This window comes from Ochotona curzoniae, unplaced genomic scaffold (genome assembly GCF_017591425.1).
Source record: "Ochotona curzoniae isolate NIBS_2020 unplaced genomic scaffold, NIBS_Ocur_1.0 contig_3643, whole genome shotgun sequence".
In the NCBI taxonomy this organism is placed as follows: domain Eukaryota; kingdom Metazoa; phylum Chordata; class Mammalia; order Lagomorpha; family Ochotonidae; genus Ochotona; species Ochotona curzoniae.
Genome location: NW_024465933.1, coordinates 1,526,027 through 1,552,677, shown reverse-complemented (window position 1 = coordinate 1,552,677; position 26,651 = coordinate 1,526,027). Strand labels below are relative to the sequence as shown.

General features: G+C 45.1%; 1 protein-coding gene across 1 annotated transcript in view; it reads left to right on the top strand.

Annotated features, from left to right (window-relative positions):
- The window catches only part of SERPINE2 (serpin family E member 2), a 60,319-nt gene that overhangs the window by 14,604 nt on the left and 19,064 nt on the right, over positions 1-26,651 (top strand). The window contains exons 2-3 of the mRNA XM_040982809.1: positions 21,572-21,852; positions 25,600-25,827. Of these exons, the coding sequence (XP_040838743.1) occupies positions 21,573-21,852; positions 25,600-25,827 (508 nt within the window). The 5' untranslated portion in view covers position 21,572. The remainder of the gene's footprint in view (positions 1-21,571; positions 21,853-25,599; positions 25,828-26,651) is intronic.

Below are 26,651 nucleotides of genomic sequence, written 5' to 3'. Positions count from 1 at the left end.
ATTTATATGTTCATGCATCCAGTAAATATGTATTTGGTGTCCTTTATGTTCCCTTTAATTTCGACAGTGTGTAACTCTTGGCTAGTTGAGTTATTGGTCATCACCAGTGTTGCTTGTCACCTGTCCTGGGAGGGAAGCTTTCACTTTCTCTGCCTAATTTGCTGCTGAGTGGGACACTAATCACTAAACCCTGTGGTTGCCTGTAAAGTGGAGGCAGATAGTCACCTTCCTCTTTGGCCCGGGGTTCTTTGAATCCTTATCACTGCCTGCTGGTTTCATCCCCGCCCCCCTCCCTCCCCACTGCCTCAGGGACTTCCAGACTCAGTCCCTAAGAGGCCAGACTCTGCTTCCCTTTCTGCCTGGAGCAGCTTCTGCTTCTTAGGGGTAAGACCTCAGCAACTACAGAAAGTAAAGAAAGGAACAACTTGTGTGACTTTTGCAGCTCTATTGGCGGGGGCGGGGGGGGGGGGAGTCGGTGTGAATCTGGGAGCAGTTCTTCCGCTATTCCTCGGTTTTGGGATCCTCTCTAACATGTTACTAGACCGTCCATTTCATCATCACTGCAGACACTACCATCAGCCTGCCACCTTTCCATCAACGGCCCGGCATGCCCCAGTGGCTTGTCCAAAGCCAGGCAGTTGTATGGGCATTTCAGGGATCACAGCTGGGGCTCCCGGATGAAGGATGTTCTTCCACTTCGCCCGTTCTTGCCGCAGGCATCTTGCTATTATTTTGGACGTTTTCGCTGGGCAGCGGAGGTTTAAGCCAGCCAAATAGGGGAGTGTTTGTTTTTTCAGGAAAAGCAGTCCTATTAAAGCCATTGTTTTAAAAGTCACCTAGAGCATTAAAAACCTCCAGTCAATTCTGAGCACTAAAATTTAGAAGTCGTTGGCTTCAAGCAAGCACTATGGAATTACGCCTGCATAGCACTTCAAGACAGCATTTGATTGTACATTTAAAATAGGGAATGCAAATTGAAATTCCTCCTGGGTGCTTTAAATCATGCATTATATGTGCAGTATTTTCAATTAGCTGTGCACACACACAAAAATATGTGCAATGAAGCTCTGTTTTTACAGCTGGGAATAGCTCAGGGAACACAATTGGCTATTTCATACGTGTGAGATTTATTGAAATGATTCGTGGGGCATTTGCAGTTTAACCAATAATTGAAAATATTGCTGCAGTATGGCAGGTAAAGCTAGGAAGTTATTTTGCATTCCTGAGGAGGTATTCTTTGAGTGGCAGAGAGGCACTTATAAGAGCCATACTGAAACTCAGTCTTTCACATCTTTCACTCCTGGCTTCTGCCCTATCCTGGAAAGAAAAAGAATACTTCACTGGACTAGTGCTTCAGAGAAGAGCTGGCGTGCTGCCTCGTTTCTCTGTTCTGCTTCTGTGTGCCACACTCCGATGAAGTCAAGTCAGATATGAGGAGCCCCATCCCTCTCCCTGCTCTCTTCTTACTTCCTGGTCCTTCCGCTCATTCTTTGTACTGTTTCACATCAGACATCAGCTGGAGCAGTGATGCGGAGAACTAAGAGTCTCCAGAAGAAACAACCCACCACTCCAGGGTGGCTCGTAAACACTACTAGGGATTTGACAAAAATGCTCCTACTAAAATGGAACCGAAAATGGTGGTTAGGCAGCACTGTATTAAAATGTTTTATTCATTAAATGAGTGAGACAAAGCGTAGATTATTCAGGCATTTGAAGGGGAGCAGAATTCCCACACTGCGCACTCCTAATCTTTCTCTGTAATAGTGGTTTCCCACCAGAGCCCATCTCTCCTCTCACCCGTAGGATTTTTCAGTGTCTCTAAACATCTGTTTTCAGGGGTGCTACCAGCTCATCCTGGGTGAGGACCAGGGATACTCTTCAACACCCTATAATATACATGGTGGCCCCCCCACAGCAAAGAATTATCCAGGTCAGTGTGGTAAGAGTACTAAGGGAGTAAAACCTTGCTCTAGAAAACATTCATAAATGTATGTTCTTTAAAAAATTAACAACCTCCAATATCAACCTATTACAAGGATGGCAACTTCTATAATGAACTATAGCACACGGTGTGACTTCAGTTGAGTGTTGGAGACCCAGTGTGCTCATCGGGGCCTTGACTGTGTATTGAGCACCTTGATGTCTGTGTGCCAAGATGGTTGCTGGAGGACAGTGGTGACAAGGACAGACAAGGTCCCTCTGCATTCACAGTCACAAAGACCACAAGTGTCCTAATCGTAAGTACGTAAGTCTAGAGTGTTCTGCAGAGTATGAGGAGGATACGGAAGGAGAAGGAAGTCCCTTCTAGACCAGGCAGCCTTGGTCACTGTGGGGAAAGGATTGTGTTTCCTTGCAAGAACATAAGGGGATGTTATGATCAGCCTTGCCTGTTAGCACAGTCCCTGTGGCAGTGCTGGCAGTGGGTTGAGTGTAGGCCACTATGTGCATTTCCACAGATGTTGAATGGATTGGGCTGGGGGCAGAGAAGTTGGAGAGATGTAGACCCTGCAGGAAACCTCTTTTAGGAGGTCAAATGATAACTCCTAGTGTTCCATGTGGGGCGAGTGGAAAGAAGGATGACATATAATGTTGGATGGATGGATGGGTGGTGATTCCATTTACTGGAGAGATCAGATCCAGAAGAACAGCAAGTTTAGGGGTAAGGAGTATTTTTTTTTAACCATCCCAGAATTTCCATAATTAGTTATTTGAAAGCAAACACTGTATTTCAGGGTCTGTTTACAGCATTATAAAGTATTTTCTTCAGGGTGACTTTTTTTCCCCAGTTATCATCACAGGGCAGGCTTTCCAGTGTGCTATGAATGATCCCTTAGGGGTCTCCTTGTGCGTGACCTCAAACATTTTTTTGTCAGGTATTCCATCCACATAAATAAAACAGTGATGGGAACTGGTTTAAAATCCAGCTACCTTTGAGTCTCTCTCATTAACTGGGCTAGAACTTGTCCTTGTTGACCACACAAAAACTTTTTGCAAATTAATTTTGTCAAATCCCTCCCCCATTTCAAGTTCAGGTTAGTAGGACAATGCTTCCTTGACTCCTGAGCTGGGCAGCCCTGTAATGAACACAAGAAAAATCACCAGAGCCTGATGCCTGTGCCCTATGCCAGTCATTTCCTGACCCCATCACAGGGGCTGGGCGGCCACCCTGGGGACGATGGTGCCCCTCATGCCACCTTCTGTGAGGACTCAAGACCAGGTATGAGGCTCTGATAAAGTCACAGAAGACCCCTGAGTCCTACAGCGAGGAAGTAAAGGAAGAGGCCTGCAGCTGAAAAGAGACTGTGATTTTAGGGGGAAAGTTGGCTTTAGAACTGACTTCCTAGAAGGGGAATAGTTAGCTGCTTGATAGCTGAGGATGTTAAAATGGCCTGTAGAGTGGAAATTGCGAAGACGAAGAGAGGTAACTGCGGTCCTTCATGATGTCCTTGGTGACTGGCAGTAATGGCAGAATCCCACTTGGGCTGGGGCCTCAGGGGATATGGTCAAGACCCGGAGGTGTGTTCCCTTCCTGAAATCCTCATGACAGCTCTGAAGTAAGACAAGTATTATCCCATTCTGCAGCTGTGGAGCTCTTGCTCGGACTCCTCCAAGTATCCATGTGTACTCTCTAGCTAGGATTTGAACTTGAATGCTTTGTCTCAGGCAACCATGTTCACTCACTATTGGAAGAAAAACTGATGCTGTCACACATCTAGTAATCATAAAAGTTTATACAAAAAAGAAAATAATTCTCACAGCTTTTAAAGTCTGCAGTTCTGTTATGCTTGTTGTACTGTTTAAAAAGAAAAAAAAAAGTTAAGAAGTAATGAAAAGATCTGTCTTCAGGTGAAATGGCATATTTGCTCAGTATAATTTCAAAGTGGTTTTATTTTCATTTAATGAAGATAGCTGAAGATTTATGTATGGGTATAGAAAATGTTAGATAAATCCCATATACTGTTTTACCTGGCTTCCCGCAAAGGCAGCACTTTGCATGACTACAGTACAATGTCACGGCTGGGAAATTGACTTTGACAACTTTACGTATCCTCAACCAGCAATCTATGCTTCTGTGATTTTATCACTTCAAGGATATTGTATAAAAGGAATCACTCAGTGTGTATCCTTTGAGGTTAGCTTTTAAAAGAAGGTTTTTTTTATTATTAGTATTTTAAAGACAATTTAACAAAGAATAAGAGACAGAGAGAGATCTCTCATGCACTGATTTATTCCATACATGGCTGCAATGTCCAGAGCTAGGCTGATCTGAAGACAGGATTCAGGAACTTCTTCTGAGTCCCCCACATGGGTGCAGGAGTCCAAGCACTTGGACCATCCTCTACTGCCTTCCCACGCACGTTAGCAGGGAGCTGTCTCAGTGGTTTGACTTGCGTTTCCCTAACAGATAATGGTGTTGAACGTCTTAGTGTTGGCCTGGTTACCATTCATATACCAGCATCAGTGGAATGACTGTCCAGATCTTTGGTCCATTTCTGTTTTTGGATTGTTTGGCTGTTTAACGGTTGAGTTTTAATGACTCTTCATATATTTTCGATACCAGTTACTTAACTGATGTGTGATATGCAAATTTCTCCTCCTGATCTTTTTTTCATCTTTGCAAGTTCCTTTGTAGACCATAGCTTTTTAATTTTGGTGATGTCCATTTTGTCAGTTTTTCCTTTTATGACATTTGTGCTTTTGGTATCAAGTCTAAGGGGAAAAAAATGAAGGTTTCGATTCCTGCCTCCTAGGGGCAGTGCAGCAGGATGGCCTCCGCGTGGGGATGGCTCTTCCTGCTCCTGTGTGGTTTGCGTTGTCTGCTAAAGGCTGACCTTGCAAAGATCAAAGGATGATGAAAGTGTGAAGAGAAAAAAAATTCCAAAATCCTCCCTGGTATTTCTTCACACGTGTGTCTGGAGCACTCCAGGGACTGCTTCCTCCCTCAACTCTCTTGTGTCGTCATGATCCGCAGCTCCTGTTCAATGTCTGCCCAGCAGTCTTCCCTCCAGGGACCCTCCCTTATCACTGCTCCCCACTACTGCCCAAGGGTGCCTCAGCTTCCTTGGGCGGGCGAGCTACTTCCTGTCAGAGCATCTGTAAGGTGATTGTGTGAAAGTGAGTGTGAATATCGCTTCAGTAGCAAGATTTGATTAAAATCTGTTTACCCACTCTGTACCAAGCTTTTGTAAACTCCACACCGTGGCCACTTTGGACTGTGCCATTCTTGGTTGTGAGGGGCTATAGGGTGCATTGTAGGATATGCTGCAGCTTCCCTGGTGCCTCCCACATGCCAAACACCACCTTCCTTCCCCCTAACCCATTGCCACCACCAAAAATGTCTTCAGGTCTTGGCAGTTGATCCATGAGGGCAGAGTAGCTAAGGTGGAAAAACACAGCTCCAAAGCCACATTTCAAGACTGTAGGTGTTAGAAGAGTGGGTGCCAGGCTGCAGTGTCCCATTCTCACCCTGGCACCCCAGCCCTGTGCCTGGCACATGGGGGATACAATCACTTTTGTGAATTAAATAAACAAATGAGCTGTTCATAGTCAACTTGATTTTACGTGAGAAATTTGGGGTTAGTTGTGAATTTGAGCCCTGAAAATTCCCAGTCCCTTCCCTGCAAAGTTAAATATGGGTTTCCTTGCCTTTCTCCCCAGATGACTGAGACAAAATGCACGAGCTGCTGAGTTCCTGCTGGTGAAAGGCCATATCCTCTGTTGTGGCTTCCAAGGGGAGGTCTCACTCTGGAAGCCTCTCTGCCATTCTCACACCCAAGGCTGCCCTGTGAGGAAGTGTGTCCCCGCAGACAAGGGGCCTGCTATGATGATCTGCCCCCTATCTCAGACTCACCTGCTGAGTCTCCAGCTAATCCCACTCCCCTGTCTTGAGGGAAAGGAAGAAAGTAGGGGTTTGGGCTCCACATTGCCTAGCTAAGCAGGTAACTGGGTATAATTGGTTCAGAAGGTTCCCAAGGAGTAACTACAGTGGTTGTAGGAATAATTTCAGGTATTTATGAACATCTCATGTTTTCCTCTCTGTACCTGGCAGTTTTCTTGAGTGAAGTTAAATGATAGAGCTGCTTTGGTTTGGGGGCAGGGAAGACGAGCGAAAGGACAGGATGTGGGAGGAGGTGAAGAATGCTGAAGTGAGCTGGGGTTCTGCATAGGGAGGAGACCTGAGCTTCTCTTCCTGTGGGGGAACCGCTGCCCAGTCATTCAGCCTGGTGCCAGTGCTTTCCGGTACTTCTGGAAGGAAGCTCTGCCCATAGCAGGCGTCCCCTCTGGCAACGCAGCTTCCCAGCAGGCTGTAGGCAAAGTCGGACTGAAAAATTGGATAAGATGGGCTGGCAAGCTGAAACTTTAATTACAGGTAGCTCAAACCTGCCCATAAAAGGATTAGCAAAGGTTACTACTGACTGGATTTCTCCCTCTCCTGCTTAGAAAGCCTTAGACTAAAATGAGCAAGAGACTGGCATTGTGGCTTCGTGCTGAGCAAGAGACTGGCATTGTGGCTTCGTGCAATGCTGGTATTGCATATAAGTGCCAGTTTGGGTCCTGGCAGCTCCACTTCTGATCCAGCTCCCTACTAATGTGATGGAAGATGGCCCAAGCTCTTGAACTCGTGCCTGATTCAAGCTTCTGGCTGCTGAGTTTTGTCTGGCCCAGCCTTGGCCATCGCAGCCATTTAGGAAGTGAACCAGCAGATGGAAGATCACATTTCTCCGACTCTCTAATCCTACCTATCAAAAAGTAAAAAGCCTTAAAAAAAATCCAGGAGCGACACTATATAAATTATATCCATATAGATGTGGCTCTGACAAGAAACTGTCATTCTGGAACATCAGACAGAAACCTTGGTTCTAGGTCAAGTCTGTGGTGTCATTGTGGGAACTGAGAAAGAGTTGCTCCCACTCTGGTTTAGGCTTTGTCATGAGACTGAGTCATTCATACCATTTGAAACCAGGTAGTTCTGGACTTGAGAGCGGTCCTGTATCCTGTGGCATGTATAGCAGCATCCCTGGCCCTTCCCCATGAGATGCTAATAGGACCTCCCACCAAGTGGGCAACCCAAACTGTCTTCAGACATTGCCAGATGTCCCCAGGTTCAGGATGTCACCTCCACCCTCAGATGAGAAACACTTCCCTAGAGTAACAAACATCATGCTTCATCATGGCACCTTGTAAAGCTGCAGTTGTGTATTTACTCCAAATGTCTAATGATGTAATCGGGACAGAGAGGCTCAAAGGGTGTACTGTTCCTTTACCATTTCACTGGGTGGCCTTTTAAACTGCCCCCACAAGAAACACTGTGACCCAGCGGCCAAGAGTGTCTGCTTCCAGACCTCTTCGCTGTGTATGATCTAGACAGTTCTGACTCAGAGCTTTCACCGTCTGTAAGATAGAAAGATGTCTGCCTCATTCTCAAACTAGAGGTTAAACTAGGCATTGTCTGTAAAACTCTAGGGAAAGTCTCCAGAAGGTAATAGATGCCTCAACCCACTCAGACCAGAATACTCTGCCTGAGTGGCGCATCAGCAATAGGACATTATTTCTCAGTGAAGATGCCATGGGTCCCTTGCCCTGTCTTCACAAAGTGGGCAGCACCAGCTAGCTTTCGAGGGTCTTCATTATAAGGGCACAACCTCACCCATGAAGTTCTGCCTTCATTATCTACCTCCACCCCAAAGCCCTAACTTCTAATCCCATCACACTGAGATTAGCATTTCAATGTACGAATTTTGAGAAAATGCAAAGATTTGTAGTGGGAGACAGTCAGAAAATTAAATAATGACTATTTTTAAGAGTTTGAAATTATATACCACAGGTTTTAAGAAAATTGGAATTGAGGAAAAATAGTTAGCAATAACAGTGTCTGCTTGCTACCTAAGATCATGATGGACCAATTAACTGCCATTGAATTAATAGCTTATTCACGATCATATACTGAGTTCTCACTGTAAAGGAGTCTTCAAAAAGTTCGCAGAAGATGCATTTTATGGAGAAACTTAATGTGAATTTCACAGTTCTTTGCGGTAAAATAAACTTACCTTTTTTATTACTGCTTACATAGTTGAGGAGAATGTCTGCCTGTGTGGGTGGGCCACCTATGAGGCTGAGGTCGGGGGCGAGGGCTGAGGCCAGAGGAAGCTGGGTGGGATACATATTTCCATTTTTTTTTTCTTTTCCTCCTGTATCTACATCAGTGTGATGGAAGATGGAGAGGAGGGACTGCTCCTTACTGCCAAAATGAACTCTATCAGCACCCTGGGATGGGGGGTTGGCCACTTGTTATCTTAGAGACCCTGATGTGGGGAAGAATTTAGTGAAGGTGTTGCTTGAATGGTTTTGATAGTACTGAGACCCTGTTGATTTCGTTGCTCCAAGACTGAGAAAATCTTTCCAAGGTCCATTGGTTGACAGATTTCACCCTAGTGCAACTACACATCCAGATACCTGCTGCCAAAGCCAAACTCAAAGAGTCGTCCAACCTGCTCTGCTTTCCATCCTCTGCTGTTCTAGATGATCTTGTTGCTAGTCTCCCGTGTGCATTTGGGCATGCTATCCACTGCACAGGCTTCAGCAGCTGAGGTCCAGTCCTGACGGATGCATGCCTAGCTCAGATCACATATTCTGATTTGCCTGTGGCTGGAGTTTGAGTCCAGCAGTCTACTTGGAGAATCCCCCAAGGAACCTTATCTGGGGTGACTGCAGACCTGACTATTGTGCGCACCAACTAGTGCAGGTCTGGTTCAGCCTGATACCCACGTCAGCCTATACACACACCCACTGTGTGAATGAATGCAGTTCTCTGGTCAGTCCTGCCTTTAGTCCCATCTCCTACACAAACCAACAGGTGCTGTGAGCCAGCTCAATCCAGCTTACCACAACCTCAGCCCTTATGCATACCAAAGAAAACTGCAGCCTAGTCAGAGCAAACCCCAATGACTCCCACCAGACCACGCCCAGCCCTGGATCCCACACTCACCAGCATGTATAGGAGATTAGTCCACCCTTCCCACATTTCATCCAGCTGTCACACATACCCATAGGTACTGCATCTTGGCTCAACCCAACCTAGCCCACACATCAGCCAATGGGTGCCGCCACCTTGACCAGCTAGGCCACCCCTAGCCCAGGCTCTGATACCAGCAGGAGCTGCAGCCTAGCAGAGGAGTACTCACAGTTCCCCTACAAGGCCTACTCCCAGCTGTGGATCTGGCACTTGCTAGGGAGTACTGCCATCTAGCCTGACATGATTTGAACCCAGTCCATGCACTTGCCAGTGGATGCTGAGGCAAATACCAGCCAGCCCACACTTATTCTAGCTCTTGGATGTGTCAGTGGACATACTAGCCTAGCATAATCCAGCCCCTCCTCTCAACCCAGCTCATATGCAGCCCTGCCTAGCACACTCCAACCCTAGTCTCAGCTGTCACACTCATACATGGGAGCAGTAGCCTAGCAGAGAAATCCCCAAAGCTCCACTACCATACTCACCCCAAACCCAGGGTCTTGCTAGTAGATGCTGCAGTGCAGTCTGGAATGGCCCGCCTTGCCTTGGCATTCATCAGCAGGTTTTACATCCTGGTTCTACCTGGCTTGCCCCATGTCTCAGATCATACTGATAAGTGCTTTAGTCCAGCACAGCCAGGCTACCTCCCAATCCAGGCCCTCATGTAAACTAGCGGTTGTTGCATCCCATTCCCAGCTCTTGCACAAACCAGGGAATACTGCAGTCCCACTGGGATGAGCCTACAAATCCCCTACAGAATCTGCCCCGGACCTGGTTCTTGCAAATGCTGATTAGTGTCATGGCCTAGCCCCACACTGGCCATCCTTTGCCCTGACCCTCACTGGTGGGTACTGTGGCCTAGCCCTGCCTCACAAGTCCTCTAACCTTAGCTTTTGCATGTGCCAGAGGTTGCTGGGTGATGCCACCAAGGCCAGCCCAGATCGTCCACATGATCAGGTGTATTGGTCTGATCCGGACATGTGCTCTGGTTTCCTCCCTCCAACTCACTCAATTTCAGCCTCCTCATTTGCCTGTGTGCAGTGGCCTGGTTTTTTGAATCCTCCTGAAGTTACTCTTCAACTGCAAGTGCAGTAACCCTGTCCATGGAATCCGCTGGAGGTAATTGCACCCCTGTGAAACACTTCCGGGTGGTCCCCAATCTCACATCCCTGGGCAATCCACAGCAGTGGTGGCGGCCCATCTGGGGCGTAAACTTATCTTTTAATTTCATTTCCCATGAATTTTTTGAAGTTCCTGCACATACTAGATGCTATGGTAAACACAGGGACTATAAAACATTGATAAGCCATGGTGATTCATTAAGGAAGTGCTCTTAGTCAACACGCTAAAGGAGTAGGAGAGATAAGAATTCATGAAGAAAGAACTGCATGAGCATAAGACCACATCAGAATTCCACACTCAGCTCTCATGAGCTAATCTGGAGAATTAAGCCAGTAGTCAGTGACGGTCAGTATCCAGAAGGAGAATGGTGGCTGTGAACTTTCCCGGTGTTCTGAGAGCATGGGCAATTCCCAGTAGCAATAATGAAGGTAGCAGGGCCCGGCGGCGTGGCCTAGCGGCTAAAGTCCTCGCTTTGAACACACCGGGATCCCATGTGGGCGCTGGTTCTAATAATGAAGGTAGCAGGTGTAAGTCATTAGCATCAAAGCTCACAAGAGCCAAAGATTAGGCACCCAGAGCTGGTGTAATTAGAAGTGCTTGTGCCAAAGAATATTGCCATGGCTTTGCTATAAGAATCCTCAGTACCTTAGTGAGGAGTAATCTTTGTGTCCTACCTAGTAAGGTATATGTGAGTCCGAGCTGACCGTTTCCTGTCTGGTTCTAAGCTTTCCTTATGGGTCTCTGTCTATCTCATCTGATTTTAGGGATTGTTTGTTTGTTTGGCAGGGGGGCACCAGAGCGACGCTGATGGTCATTGTAAGAGAGGGTGGGGAACTAAGTAAGGACTAGAGAAAGCTCCCTTCTCGAATCCCGAAGGAAGTTTACTGTTCTTCTGTTCCTGAGGACCGCTCAGGGCTCCTGAATATTGTTCCAGTGACATTAGATCCTGTGAGGAAGGATCTGGATTTAAAAATATTGCTGGGGTCTGGCGCGGTAGCCTAGTGGCCAAAGTCCTCATCTTGCATGTGCTGGGATCCCATATGGGTGCCAGTTCATGTCCCCACGGCCCCACTTCCCATCCAGCTTCCAGCTTATGGCCTGGAAAAGCAGTTGAGGACAGCCCAAAGCCTTGGGACCCTGCACCTGCGTGGGAGACCCATAGGATGCTCTCAGCTCCTAGCTTCAGATAAGCTCAGTTCCAGCTGTTGTGGCCATTTGGGGAGTGAATTAGCTGACGGAAGATCTTCCTCTCTGTATATCTGACTAAAAATGCTTAGAACCACTAATGGTTTGGGGGACCCTAACTACCTCTACCCCACTGTGGCTAGCCCCTCTGGTCTCAGTCACTTACGGATGAGAAAACAGACTATTTCAAGTTTGAGCACCAAAGAGGAAGAGGAGCAGAAAGAAGCCACATTGATTGGCACCTTCTCTGATCCGGGCACTGAGCTCATCTTTCTGCTTGCAATGATTGATCTCGTGAACCCCGTGTGACCTATGATTTAGTACGTAGCAGGAGAAAAACAAGGTTGATAAAAGTAGTGGCTTATTTCGGATCTCTTGGCTAGTGTATGATAGAATGGGGGTTTGAATTTAAGCAAATTGTCCCCCAAAACTTAAAGAAAAATTGAATAAATGTTCCATAATCTTTTGTTTTTGCACATGATTTTTTTTAAACTTCTAAAAGTTCATGAAACTGTGTCAGTGGTTTCCTGTGACCATGCTGAATAGCTCTTTTTTTGGTACTTTAAATTATTTATATAAGGTCCTGGCACAATTGCGTAGCGGTTAATGTCCTCGTCTTGAATGCTCCAGGATCCCATATGGGTACTGGTTCTAATCCCTACCGCCCTGCTTCCCATCCAGCTCCCTACTTGTGGTCTGGGAAAGCAGTCAGCCCAAAGCCTTGGGATCCTGCACCCACGTGGGAGACCCGAAAGAGGCTCCTGGCTCCTGGCTTCAGATCGGCTCAGTTCCAACATTGTGGCTGCTTGGGGAGTGAGTCATCGAATGGAAGATCTTCCTCTTTGTCTATCCTCCTCTCTGTATGTCTGCCTTTCCAATAAAAACATTAAAAAAGGAAATAGAAGAAGACCTTGAAAAATGGAGAAACTTACCATGTTCCTGGATTGGCAGGATCAACATCATCAAAATGACCATATTACCAAAAGCAATACACAGGTTTAACGCAATTCCAATCAAAATCCGAACAACATTCTTTTCAGAAATAGAAAAGATGATACAAAAATTCATCTGGAATCACAAAAGACCACAAATAGCCAATAAAAATAAATAAATCTTTAAAATATATATAAAACAAATTTTGTGTTTCTCACACATCCAGTTTTAAGAGCATACCTCACCCTACAACCCTTGCCCACTCCCATCCTTCCTGCTCATCCTTTTCTTGTTTTTCCTTTGATTTTTACAAGGATAAACTATTTCTTAATCATCACAAGTTTAACCCTCCAGTAAATAGAGTTCAACAAGTTGTAAGAACAAAACACTGCTCCTTGAATATACACAAGGGTTGTCAATCATAAGCAAAACTTACAATGTCAATTTCCCTCACATACATTACTGTTTTTATACTCTATTAGTTATCATATCAAAGAGACATGGTATTTTTCTTTTGTGGACTGGCATATTTCACTAAATATAACAGTCTCCAGTTGCATCCATTTAGTTGTAAAAGACATGATTTCATTCTTTTTTTACAGCTGAGTGGTATTCCACAGTGTGTATAGCCCGGAATTTTTCATCCAGTCATCAAATGATGGACACCTGGGTTGATTCCATATCTTGACTATTTTGAGTTGAGCTACATGTGGTTACAGATAACTCACACACAGTGTTCATGTCCTTTGGGTAAATACCCAGGAATGAAATGGCGGGGTAGTATGGTAGATCTGTTTATAGACTTTGAGGAGAGTGTACCTGCCTTTTTGGTGGTTATACGAATTTGCATTCCCACTCATGATGTGTTAGGTCCCTTTTCTTCCACATCCTCGACAGCATTTGTTTTTTTTTTTTTTACTTTTACTTTTAATGATAGCTATTCCAACTGGGGTGAAGGAAAACCTCATCGTGTCTTTTGTTGGCATTTCCCTGGTAGCTAGTCACCCAGAACATCTTCCTATGTGTCTGTTGGCCATTTGCTTTCCATCCTGTGAAAAATACCTGCTCATACTCTTAGCTCCTTTCTTAACTGCTTGTTTTGTTGGTGTTGAATTTCTTAAGAACCTTAAATATTCTGGATAATAATCCTTTATATGTATGGTTCACGAATATTTTCTCCGATTCTTCCAGTTACCCCTTTACTGTTGTGAGTGGTCCCTTGCTGTGCAGAAGCTACTTAGTTGCTATAATCTCATTTGTCTAATTTTTTGCTTTTTTGCTTGTGTTTCTGGCGTCTTATCCAAAAACTCTTTGCCTGTGCCATTGTCTTGCAGTGTTTATATTTTCCTCTAGTACCTTGTTGATTTCCGGTCTTAGGTTTAGATTTCTGATCCATTGTGAGCTGAATTTTTGCATAGGGTGTAAAGTAAGGGACCTTGTTTCATATTTCTGCATGTAGAAATGCAATTTTACCAATACTATTTGTTGAAAATGCATTTCGTTCCGGGAGTAATTTTAGCTTATCAAAAGTTAGTTGGTTGATGATGTGTGAATTGATTTTCTAAAGTCTCTACTGTGTTTATTATGTTTGATTATAACTGCCCTGTAGTATGCCTTGAAATCAGGTATTGTGCCTCCAGCTTTATCTTTATTGTGAAGAATTGCTTTACTTAAAAGACAAATAACTAATAAACTTTCAGTTCACTTCTTCTGTCCCCCTTCTATTTCAAAAACTGTTTCAGAGTGAACACTACACAGATAAAAGGTACTTGGATTTCAGAATTACTTAATTGTAATAAAGTATGTCTCTCTTCAGTGAAGTAATATTTTAGATATTGTTGCCATACATTTGAGTGGCATAAAATTTATTTTCTGAATATTGTAGATCCTTTTTGGCCAAATTTACTCTTGTCATATAGCAGGAATAGACTTTGAAGTCAGGCAAAAATTTAAGAAAAGAGACTCAGAGAATACTATTAAGCCCCTGTCTAGAAACATGAACAAGAATGTGTTAAAGCCACCGAAATGTTGTTCCTTTGATCTGTTGACATTTACTGCTGATTCTTCTCTAACTTTACAAGATGCCAATTCATTTTGTTATTATTCTGTGTATTTCCCAGGGATATCAAGATGCACCTTAGTTTGCTTGTCTGTCTGATTGGACATATTAGGAAAATATGATAGATACTTGGAAAATAGATGATATTTAGTGGACATGTTTCATGTATGTTTGGGCCTATTTCTGAAATTGGATTGTTGAAATTGCAGGACCTCATTGGAAGCTTAACCCCAAATGCTGGTGTGTTCACAATTACTGTCACCTTGCAGGTATTCATGAATGATCTCTAGAGAACCTTTTGCCAGACACTCAAGACTTTCCCCCACTGACAATTTTAGAAATGTTTGGCCTGACATCTTGGCAGTGCAGTATGATTTAAAGCCAACAGAGTCTAATTTTGGTAACTCAAAACCTGTTTTTTTTGAGAAGCGCCATCAAGAAAAGTTGTCAAAAAATACCATGATTCTGGAAGAATTCAGCATACCTTCCAACTCTCAACCCCCTGTCCATAATAACCATTTTACAACAAATGGGTAATTTGGATGCAGATTAATGAAGGGCCTTAATAAATTCTTAGAACCAGAACTCTAGAAACACTGAGGCTAAAAGATATCAGCCATTTCTCAGTGCCTGAGAAAATGCTTTCTTTCACTGAGGGAAGGGAATTGAATTAAATTTGATGACCTTGGGGCTGGTGTTGTAGCATACCGGTTTGAGTCCCGGTTGCTCCATTTTTAATCCAGCTCCCTACTAATGTGCTGGGGAGGAAAGGGAGGATAACAGCCAAATTGTGTAGGGCATGCAGTCACAGGAAATACCTACAGAAGCTCTTCACTTCTGAATTTTGGCCTGGTCCAGGCCTGTCCATTGGGGTCATTTGGGGAATGAACCAGAAGATGGAGAACCTTTCTCTCTGTCATTCAGATACCCACTTGTTTAGGAGACCATTAGAATGGGCTTGATTAAGGACACTTGCTACTTTACCTTGATTAATCTGACTCAGCTTATATTACCTAACCGACTCTCCCATCTTTTTGTCATCAAATGGTCTCTGGCCATGGAAGGCAAACCAGTTCATTTACAGGCAGTCTGTCGTTCACAGTTTGAGTTTGGAAATGTATGTATAATCTGGAGAATGATATTACTGGCTTTGGAATTCCCATATCACTGTTGCTCAACATTGTCATAGCTAATTTAAAGTTTATTATTGGGGCTGCTCAGACTGGCTGATTCTACCCGGTACAAGAAGTTTGCAAAATGACCCTCTGATACCTTCTCAGAATTGTAGAATCATGTCGAAAATGTTCAAGAACCAACCTAAAGACCCTGTGAGTGTCAATAAGAAGAATATTATTAGCGAACCAGCACTATTAAAATATGTTAAAAAGCATACATTCCTAACAATACAAAAGCAAGACAAAACTAGTTCTCTAGCCAACTACAAATGTTGGTTAACCATCTCATTTTGAAATATTTTAAAACTATTACATGTAGGGAATGAATGAAGTACTTACCCTGCCTTTGAAGTAGAGTTGGATCAAATAAGCGGTTATGGAAAATAATTTTATGGAAATATTCAACTAATAAGAAGGCAAGTTATAAGTGCAGTAGTGTTCACGAGTAGCTGCTGACATTATGAAAGAGACACAGTCTTTGGGTCCCAACACCTACAGAATCATCTTGGAGAAGGAAATTGAAATTTCATTGACTTTTAGAGCACTTTCCCATGAAGGGTCCTTTGGTTTTTGCTCTGGCCTTGTGGGCTGTGTGGTCCTGTTTAGGCAGGCAGCTGTGCTTAACTCACAGATGAAATCACAGATTAAACAAAGCGGGTGGCTAGATATGGCCGGTGGCCTGTGGTTTGTAGATCGCTTCCCTCCCTCTGACTGCCAACTTACGGGAAATTCAGAGAACAGAATTTGTTAAACATCACATGAATGGAATTAACAAAACCTAACCCATGGACATACTACAGGGCAAACAGACAGGTTTCTTCAGCGATAAAGGTCCAAGGGAAAATGTTTAAAGCAAGAAAACAGATACAAAAGCGGGTGGGGAGGAGAAGATGGGAGAAGAAGGAAGGAAGATGGGAGACATCAACTAGTTGCAATGCCTGGAGTTTATTTAGATCCCAGTTAAGACTATGAAAAAATTAGGCATATCAAGGAATTAATCATTTTTGTGAGAAAATATTACAGATAATGCGTATTTTACATCATTGGCTTTAGAATGTATACTGAAAAAAGTGATGTTACATGATGTATACTATTTTCTTTGAAATACTCTTTTTTAAAAAGATTTATTTATTTTTATTGTAAAATCACATATACAGAGAGGAGAGACAGAGAGGAAGTGAGTGCAACAGCCAGTACTGTGCCAATCCGAAGCAGGGAGCCAGGAGCTCTTTTGGGGCTCCCACACGGGCGCAGGGTCCCAAGGCTCTGAGCTATCCTCGACTGCTTTCCCAGGCCACAAGCAGGGAGCTGGATGGGAAGTGGAGCAGCTGGGACATGATCTGGCACCCATATAGGATCCTAGTACATTCAAAGTGAGGACCCAAAAATATATATTAAAAAAATAATGTTTTATTACAGAAGGTAAGAAAATGGTGTACTTTCACTAAATACTCCTGGGTCTTCCCAGAGGACACATGAACTACTTGACCAAGATATGGAGCCAAAAGAGTCTTTCCAGTATTTTTTATATCTCTACCAAACTATTCACATACAATTTTTCATTTAGATAGATGCCATGTTATGTATCATTGGCTCATGTGTTATATATTAACTGTAGTTTTAAAAAGATTTATTTATTTGAAAGAGTCACAGAGACCTTTGAAGGGTGATGCAGATAGAAGGAGATAACCTTCCATGCAGTGACAAACTCCCCAAGTTGCACCAGTGTCTTGGGCTGGACCATACTGAGGCCAGGAGACTGGAGCTCCATCCAGCTCTCTTAACTGGGTGGCAGGGACCCAAGCATTTTCCACGATTTTCCCAGGTGTATTAGTAGGAGCTGAATCAGATTGAACCAACACTTCCCTGGGATGCCAGCATCACATGCAGCAGATTAACACACTGTGCCACCTGCCCTGTAAACTACATTTTATAGAAAGAAGAATGTGTTAGAAAATAAGCTTTGTCTTTGAATAGATAACCCGGGCTCCACTGGGGAGTAGTTTGGCACTGGTTCTCTAGGGGTTTGGTCCCAAGGCTGGGGTGAAGTGTGACAACAATCAGCAGGGTATGAGACAGCAGAGAGAAGAGGGAGCACTGGCGATCAGATGCTTTGCTTGAACCTCTGGTATAGCTGGAAGAAAGAAAACATACTTGGGAAACCATCAAATGAGAAGTGCAGAAGAAAAATGCTGTGAGATCTCAAGAGTAGAGGGTGGCTAAGCCCCTATGTAGGACCATCAGGAAACACTTACTACATGTTGTGGCAGGAGCTGTGGGACAGCCCTGGCTGACACTGGGTGGAGGGCAAGGAAGAAAAAAATTGCAACCCAGGCATGGGAAAGATCAAAAGCCACCGGAGAGCATCACCCTGTAAGAAAGGACTTGGTGTATTTACAGAATAGTGGTCCTCCACAGCTCACCAGTGGCAAGTTTTTCAAGCCAAAATAACATTAGGAACAAGCAGATACACTGGACTGCTTGATGTGTTAAATCATATCTCCTGCACACATCAGTACCCAATTATTTCAGAGGCATTTCCTGTTTCAGAAAGTGGAAAGGTTTAGAAGAAGAAAAAATTTGGAAGTGCGTGAAGAAAGAGAAATGCAACATTTGGAGGGATGTTCTTGTGACGACGGCTTAGTTAATAGGCTTATGATTTCCCTCAATGATAGCCTGAATATGAAAGAGAGGGAGAGAGTGCTCCCATTTCCCGGCTCCCTGTCCTGAAATGTCCGTAATAACTGGGGCTGGGCTGGGAGTGGCTCTGAGAGTCCAAAGTGTGGACAGCAGGAGACTGTTGCCTGAACCGTCACCACTGCCTCCTGTGGGCTGCATTTTGTAGGAAGCAAAATCAGGAGCTGAAGCCAGAAATCAAAACAGGCATGTTGATATAAGATGTGGGCAGCACCTACCCAGCTAATGCCCACTCAATCTCCTTTTGCATTTGTGGAAAGATTCAAATAATAGGGGAACAGATTTCTGAACATCCTCCATACTGGTGCTGTGCAGTACGGTTGGACAATACTCTTTTATGAATGTTTTAAGTATCATTCCTCTTCAAAATGAGAATAGACATTTACTGTATTCTTCCCATTATCAGAATCTCCTTGTTCTAGAGATTGAGCATTTCAGAGATTGAGAGCTCCCAGCAGTTATTTCATGCAAAGAGCTGCCTATTTAGACATGCGTGTGTTTCACCATTTGGAGTTTGACACATCTAAAGTAATGCATGGAACAACACCCACTCTCCTGGCTACTTAACTCTGCAGAGAAGAGAAAGCTTAGGTACATGTGCAAGCCAGACAGCTGAGCATCTGGCAAAGAGGCTGAGGCCAAGCAGGAATTCTGGCCAGAACACCTATCAAAGGCAGCTCTGATTCCAGCTCCTGCACAGCCCCACACTGTCCCAGCGCACTGTTGTGACACTGCATAGCCGTCGCTGAAAAACTTCCCAAGAAAAGAAACTAAGAGGAACATTCATGGCAGGCTTCCCCTGCATCATAATGAAGCTATTCTTTTAGAAAAATTGACAACTAAAAAAATTTTTTTCAACTAAATAAGACAGCTGTTTATTTGGGAGTCTGTTGCTGACTTGAGGACTTTGGCACGCCTAGATTTCTCCCAGGTCCTTTCTCCCTGTTTGACAGTGTTTATGTGTAGAACTGGGGTGGATCCGCCAAAGGCTACTAGAAGTAACACCAGTGTGGTGTCTGGTATGCCTTTTTGGTGTACAGCTCCAACTGCTTAGTTAAATATTCCCTAACCCAGGAATATTTCTTGTGGGAAGGGTAGGTTGTGGCATGCTGAAAAGAGAGACCAGAATAGATCATAATATGAGAGTCAGTGACTGAGTTGACGAGATAGATGAAGTTTTACAAGTAGAACGTATTTCTTGAAAAAAGAAGAGGAAAAGGGGTGAATATTCATCCTGACTGTGGGGTGAAATGGGTAAGGCTTCCCTAGAGGATTTGGAACCTCCCAAGTGACCAGCAGGCTCCAGGAAACTCGGGGATTGTCACGGTATTAGAACCTCTCTGAAGTGCCAAAGTCAAAGTAGGCCGTGCTGTCCATAGTCAAGGCCCAACTGGGCGTGTGGATGTAGGTCACTTACATGTTTTGCATTCAGACAGGCTGCATTTCACAATTATTTTACAATTAAGCCCTGGAGAAACACTGAGTGTCCTGCATTTTTAAGAAGGTGTTGCTTTCACAGTCTGGAAGAAAACTGCAACATCTGCTGGCCTTTGAAGTTCATTGCGTGTCGAGGGGCCAGGCAGGGGATTCTGTTTCTGTAGATAGTTGTCGCACAACCCAGTTTGGCAATTTCCTTGGAGAGGGTTTGGCACTGACAGCAAGGCTCAGGACTGAAGACAAGCATTTTCTTAGCCACACTCAATAGACTAATTTTGCTGCCGTGAAAAATAATCAGTTAAAATAGAAAGTACTTAGAAACAGAAAGTAGCCCTAGGGTTTAGTCCCATAGTAATTTTTGAACGTCTGCTGAGACCCACGGTGGAAGTGCACAAAGTGTAGAGGAAGGAAGGCAGGGAGACACGAGGCACCAGTTAGGGCAGCACTGGACTGTTCTTCTCCCTGGAACATTGTTCTGCTGGCCACCTCTGTCTTCAGCACTCCCAGCTACCCCTTGTCACGTGTGTGATAAGGAAAGACATTTGCTCCATGCAAGTCTGGTACTTAGCGGAACCTCCAGCTTTTGCCTTTGTTTTACCATCACCAATTAAGCTTTTGTTTTACTATCTTCCACTGTTTGATTATTATTTAATAAAAGTATTGGCTTATTCATAAATATATGTACACAGCTTTTACTTGTCATAGCCAAAGAAAGCTCTTGTTAAGAGGTAGTCATTGAAAGGAAACTTACTCAAAACCAATTGTAATGGAGAAGATCCACATAGCAGTGTCACCCGCAAGGTTGATTAATCTTCGTCCTACTATAAAACTTTCATTTAGTTTTATTTTAAGTAAGCAGGTATTTTATTGAAAAGTGATACTCTTATAAGAAAGGAATGAAATACACATGGTTCTAACATCATGATAACAACCTGAGAAATTAGCTTCCTTGTTTGAAATCCTTTGGTGGGAGTGGATGTTCAGTACCATGGCTGCGATGCTGCTTGGTTCACCCACTTCACGTATCTCTGTTTAGGGACTGGCTGTGCTGCAGATCCCAGCTGCCTGCAGTTGTATGCCCTGAGAGGTAGCAGGGGGTGGCGCGAGGAGTTGGGTCCATGCTATCCATGTGAGAGACTTGGATGGAAGTCCTGACTTCTGACTTTGGTCTCAGCCAGCCTTGGTTGTTGCGGGAAGTTGGATGGTGAACCGCTGCATGATAAATTCATCAGTCCATCTCTTTTTTTTCTCTCTGCCTTTAAAATAAGTAACATAACATAAAAAATAATTAAACCCTCCAGTGGTTTCTTGTGAACCACAGCATAAAAAAAATCCTCCGCTTTGCTGTACACTGGGTCTAACATAGCACATCTCTTCCCTTCTCAGTGCCTTTGATCTGTCCCCTGCCGGGCACACACCCTTTCCACGTCCAGGTGTGGCCAGCCCTTTCTCACCATTCAGATAGTGTCACCTGTGCTCCCGCTGCCCCTGACTTCCTCCTCCAAAGTCTCCCTCCTCTTACCCTTCTTTTGCTCAAATCTTTTTTAAATAATCCTGACCTTTATCCCTTTCTGTATAATTTATTGCTTGTTCGTTTATTTTCTGTCTCCCCTCTAAAATAGAAACTGCAGGACGGGAGTCTTGTGCTCATCTTCTTCACAGCTCTGCACTCAGCACCTGCAAAGTGCAGGAGGCCCACAGTGCACGGAGTGAAATGTGGTGATGTGTTAGGTTCATGCTCGGCGGCTCCGAGTAAGGACACAGCACATGTCAGTTTGCTTTCTCTCTCTGCCCATCATCCTAAGGCATGTGTTGAAAATCCATTTAATCTGTATTGTTCTGTCTTCAAGCTGTACCACGTACACTGTCACATCTAGTTCAGCACAGACTAACCCAACCAAAATCTGTACTTATTTTATATTTATATATATTTTATCTGATTTTTTTTAGGATGTCTTTGCCAAAAGGAGCCATGGGTTGGCATTTTCCCTTCTTCCTGTTGGCCTCCGTGACGTTGCCATCCGTCTGCTCCCAGTTCAACCCTCTGTCTCTTGAGGAGCTAGGCTCCAACATGGGAATCCAAGTTTTCAATCAGATTGTCAAGTCACAACCTCATGACAACATCGTCATTTCCCCGCATGGGATTGCGTCTGTCCTAGGGATGCTGCAGCTCGGAGCGGATGGCAAGACGAAGAAGCAGCTCACCACAGCCATGAGATACAGCGTGAACGGTGCGTGTGCTCCCTGCATTCTGGGCTGGGCCTTTCCTGGCATCTAGCACGGGGACACAGAAGGAGAGATGTTTGTTGTCTGATGTTCGCTAGCATCTGGGAAGCCAGGCAGCCGGAAGTTGGGGGGGTTATGGTTACTCTTTTCATCCAGGGCTTAGGGTTAGTCTTTTCTAAAAGACACTTGTTCAGATGCTAGAAATGAGAACTGGAACTGCAAGAGGCTTGGGATCAACCACAGGGTCTCCCAGTGCTTGACTCTACTTGTGTTTAAAGGGAAAACTTCCTGTTCCCCCCACTTCCACCCCTCCATGATGGATAGGACCAGAACACACTGTGCTTGGGAATGAGCTTCAGGAATGTTGTAGGGAGGTCGCAAGGACAGCCAGGGAGGACAGTGCACGCAGTGATGATGGAACTGTCCTGTCTTGGACAGGAATGGTCACATAGGACAAAATTACAGAGCTGCACATATGCACACACACACACACACACACACACAGTGGTTAGGAAGCGTGAGATGAGAAGGCACCTTATAAACTGTACTAGAGGCAGTTTCTAATAAAATGACAGTACCTATAGGTTTTTAGACTTATTGTATAGTTATAAATCTTCCAAAGTAAAAGTCTGGAAAACATATGTTTTAAAAATAAAGCCCAATGAGAAAATTTTGTTGAACATAAACCTGTTTTTTAGTTACCTCTTTGCACACATGGGCTTGTATCTGTCGGTGTGGTGGCACGGCCATCATTCAGGCGTTTTGACCAGTCACCATCACCTGCCTGTGCGTAGGTGCAGGGCGTGAGTAACAGGACTGGCTTCTGAGCCCATCACCCACATGCACTGGGATCTTCTGGCTCTGTTACTGCATTGAAGCCTTAGTTTTCCTACTCCTGTTCTTCTACCTCTCCCGTAAGGTTCCAAGACTCTGGGCTGCAGCAACACCTGTAGCTGGGAGAGTAAGATGGGGAAATGTAGAAATTCGTGCCACTTGGGACCTCACACTTTGTGTTCTTAGTGGAACCTCCTCCAGGGCTACCCCACCCAGCGCTGCCAGCAAGTGCCTGGCTGCACTGTGTGGGGAGTGGGTGCTGAAGCCGCTCCCCAGTATAGGAAAGGCCATCGCAGAATAGTGGCTGGCCCAGGGCCAGGAGGCAGGGTTGGTCTCGCCAGCAGGTAAACAGGAAGTCACAGGCATAGGCTATGCCCTCACTGTGATTATGTCATTGCTACTGGCCTATCAGGTAGCGCCAAGTGGACCCACAGGGAGAAGTGATTGGTGGAGAATGGTATAAAAGCAGCCGGTAAAAGCTAAGGAGGGGGGACAACAAGGAGAAAGACTGGGAGAAGAACGACGAACAGAACGGGAAGAACAGGGTAGCAGAGAGGGGAAGAGGGGCTAAGATCTTTGGATGGAAAAGCTAAGGTGTACAGGGAGAAAAGTGGCAGAGAGGGGTACAAAAGCGGTACAGAAGCAATATAGAGCTACGAGGAAAGGAATGGAAAGAAAAGTAGCGGAGAGAGGGCTGGAGAAGCAGGGAGGAAAGCTAAGACCAATGGGGAAAGTAGCAGCAGAGAGAAGCATTTAAACATGGCCACTTTTGGCAGTGAGGGGGCTGGTTGTGGTTCTGGTTTTCCCCAGACTCAAGAGTGTGCCTCGTAGGTAGTGTGGCTCCTGCATGGTGACAGCACTGCTTTGTCGATTCAGTTATTTAACCTTTCACCTAAGTTTGCAGTGTGTTCACCTGCTGCAAGTGTGAAAGAATCACGTCTTTGGTTCACTGAACACACTGTTCTGTCCCTCACTGGGAAGCAGAGAAAAACGCCTGGCCACTTACAACTTCACGGTGAATCACTACTAAAATTTATGGCTTTTTGTGGTACAATCCAGCCCTTGTTGGCCAGTGAAGTTCTGAAATAGCAACTGGAGTTTGTTGTTTGTTTTAACGCTGGGTCACCAACTCCATCCCGCCCCACCCCTTCTTCCTCCAAAGTGGCCAGCAGTCCCATTGTAGAACAGGACTTCAGTGTACAGGTCAGACTCACCAGGGAGCTTGCTGCTGGGGCTGAGCCTCCGGGCACACACCGTAGTGAGGAAGGGAGCAGGGCTGCTGGGGACAGCAACCGGGAAGATAATCCCTGGGACTTGTAGAAGATCGGGCAATGTGGACGACGGGGTGGGCTCTGGAACTTGGCCATGGACGACTTTTAGCTTCTGAGGCCAGCTATTGCCTGACCTGGAAATGGGCCGGCTCAAAGAATGGAATGGGCATGGTCCTGAAAGGCCCAACAAGGGGCTCTTTGCATTGTAAGGTGCTCTTTAGGCACCTTGGGAAGACCTTGTCCTGCTTTTGTTAGAGAGGGGACAAGTCAGCTCTTGGGGAACTATGAAATGCAATGCTAGTGTGACATTTGAGGACAATGTCATTTTGAAAAGACAGATGTATAATTCAAGTTCTCTATCGAAATACATTTCATCCTCATAACTTGCACCTCAAATTTTTCATAGTCTATAAGACTCAATGGAGCATGTGTGAGTGATTCATGTAAAATAAAGCTTATATTGCCATAAAATTAATTTCTTTCCCTTGTGAGCCTTGTATCAAGGAAAAATCACAGTGTTGTGGATGGTGGCACATGGCAGTTACTAATAGTGTTTCTGTTGTTCTCCTTGTTTTTCCCCCCAAAACAAAACAAAACAAAACAAAACAAAAATGCTTTTAAACCTTTGGCATGTCTAATCTCATGATTAGACAAGAGAAAGAATGAATTAGGAGATCGCCAGATTTATTCCTCAGGGACTAGAGCATTAAGGAGCTGGCTAGCATTCTTACTGACCTGGTCCCTAGAAAGGCTGCTGAGAGAATGAGAGCTATGCTCAGAAGGTGCTAGAAACACCTTCAATAGGTCTGTGTTTGTAAACAAACACAGCAGGCCCAGTGCCATAGCCTAGTGACTAAAGACCACACCTTCCACACCCAGCTTCCATATGGCTGCCAGTTCGTACCCCGGCAGCCCCGCTTCCCATCCAGCTCCCTGCCTGTGGCCTGAGAAAGCAGTCGAGGGCAACCCAAAGCTTTTGGACCCTGAGGAGGCTCCTGCCTTCTGATTAACTCAGCTCCGGCTGCTGTGGCCACTTGGGGAGTGAGTCAGCAACCGGAAGATCTTCCTCTCTGTGTATATGACTATTCCAATAAAAATAAATAAATCTTAAAAAGAAAGAAAGAAAGAAAAGGAAAACAAACGGCATGGCCGGGGTGAGGAAGGACAGAGGTGGAAATCTCCACTGGTTCACTCCCAAATAAGCCCGCGGGGTACAGGTCTGAGCCCGGGCCAGGCCAACACAGGGCACTTGGAACTCAGTCCAGGTTTCCCACATGGGTGGAGGGACTCGGCTCCCTGAGCTGTCATCAGCTGCCTCCCAGGATGTGCCCTGGCAGGAAGCCGGAGTTGGAGCAGAACCTGGGAGTCTGAGTCCAGGCACCGATGTGGGAGCGGCGTCTCAGCCTCTCGTGACATCTCACCACGGTGAACCTGCTGTGATGCAGAAACATAACTGAGTGTTGAGAGTTTTTGTGATTATTGTTTCTTTAAAAACCCACCCATCGCTTTTCTGAAGAATGAGCCACTGAGAAAGCATAAGACATCTTGTTTTTGCTGTTTTATTTGCTGGGAGACAGAGATTTAATTGAAAGAAAGCATTGCTAAATGCTTATGTAATATTGCTGTGCTTGCTAATTTCTCCCTTAGGAGTCGGTAAAGTATTAAAAAAGATCAACAAGGCCATCGTCTCCAAGAAGAATAAAGACATTGTGACGGTGGCCAATGCCGTGTTTGTGAAGAATGGCTTTAAGATGGAAATGCCTTTCGTCGCGCGGAACAAAGATGTGTTCCGCTGTGAAGTTCGCAACATGAACTTCGGGGACCCAGCCTCCGCCTGTGATTCCGTCAACACATGGGTGAAGAATGAAACCCGGGGTGAGTGGACCCCCAGTTCTGTGTGAATGGAGGTGGGCATTCGGCTCCGTGATACTGTCTGTTGTCTGCCAGCCCATGGCCCTCCTGTTGAGAAATGCCAACAGCCGGTCACTGTGGCGTGTCTAACTTCCTCTGGGGTTGCAGGGGGCTCAGTCCACCTCCTCACTCAATGCTGCTGCCATCACTGCATCCCTTTGAGCATCATTGCCTGTAGCTCCCTCCGTTGCTGCCTGCCTGCCTCGGCCATGTCTGGGGGCTCCTCTGTGTTTGGAAGGCTTTCCCATTCATCTCTTTCTGCCTTGGCACCTGCCCTCCCCTTTGCATGGAACGCAGCCTTCAGTGTTCTCTCTCTGCCTTCCCAGCTTCTTACTCCTGCCTTCACCAAGACACACATTCACTCTTACTAGTCATATTCAGCCTGTGTTGACATCTTTGGCAAACTCCTCCATTACAACCCCTTCCACACTGTGTGATGGTGACTCACTTAGGTGTGTGCCCCCCTCTTTATTTATTTATTTATTTATCTATTTATTTATTTGAAAGGCAGAGTTACAAAGAAAGAGAGGGAGAGCTTCCATCTTTGGTTCACTGCCCAAATGGCTGCAATGAGCAGAACTGGGCCAGCCCATAGCCGTGAGTCAGAAGCTTCTTCCAGATTTCGCACAAGGGTCCAGGGGCATGAAGTGCTTGGGCCACCATTCGCCACTTGTCCCAGGCACATGAGCAGGGAGCTAGATCAGAAGTGGGGCAGCCAGGACTGAAACTAGAGCCCACATGGCTTAAACCACTCCACCAGAGCACCTCCCAAGTATGTGTCTCCTTGC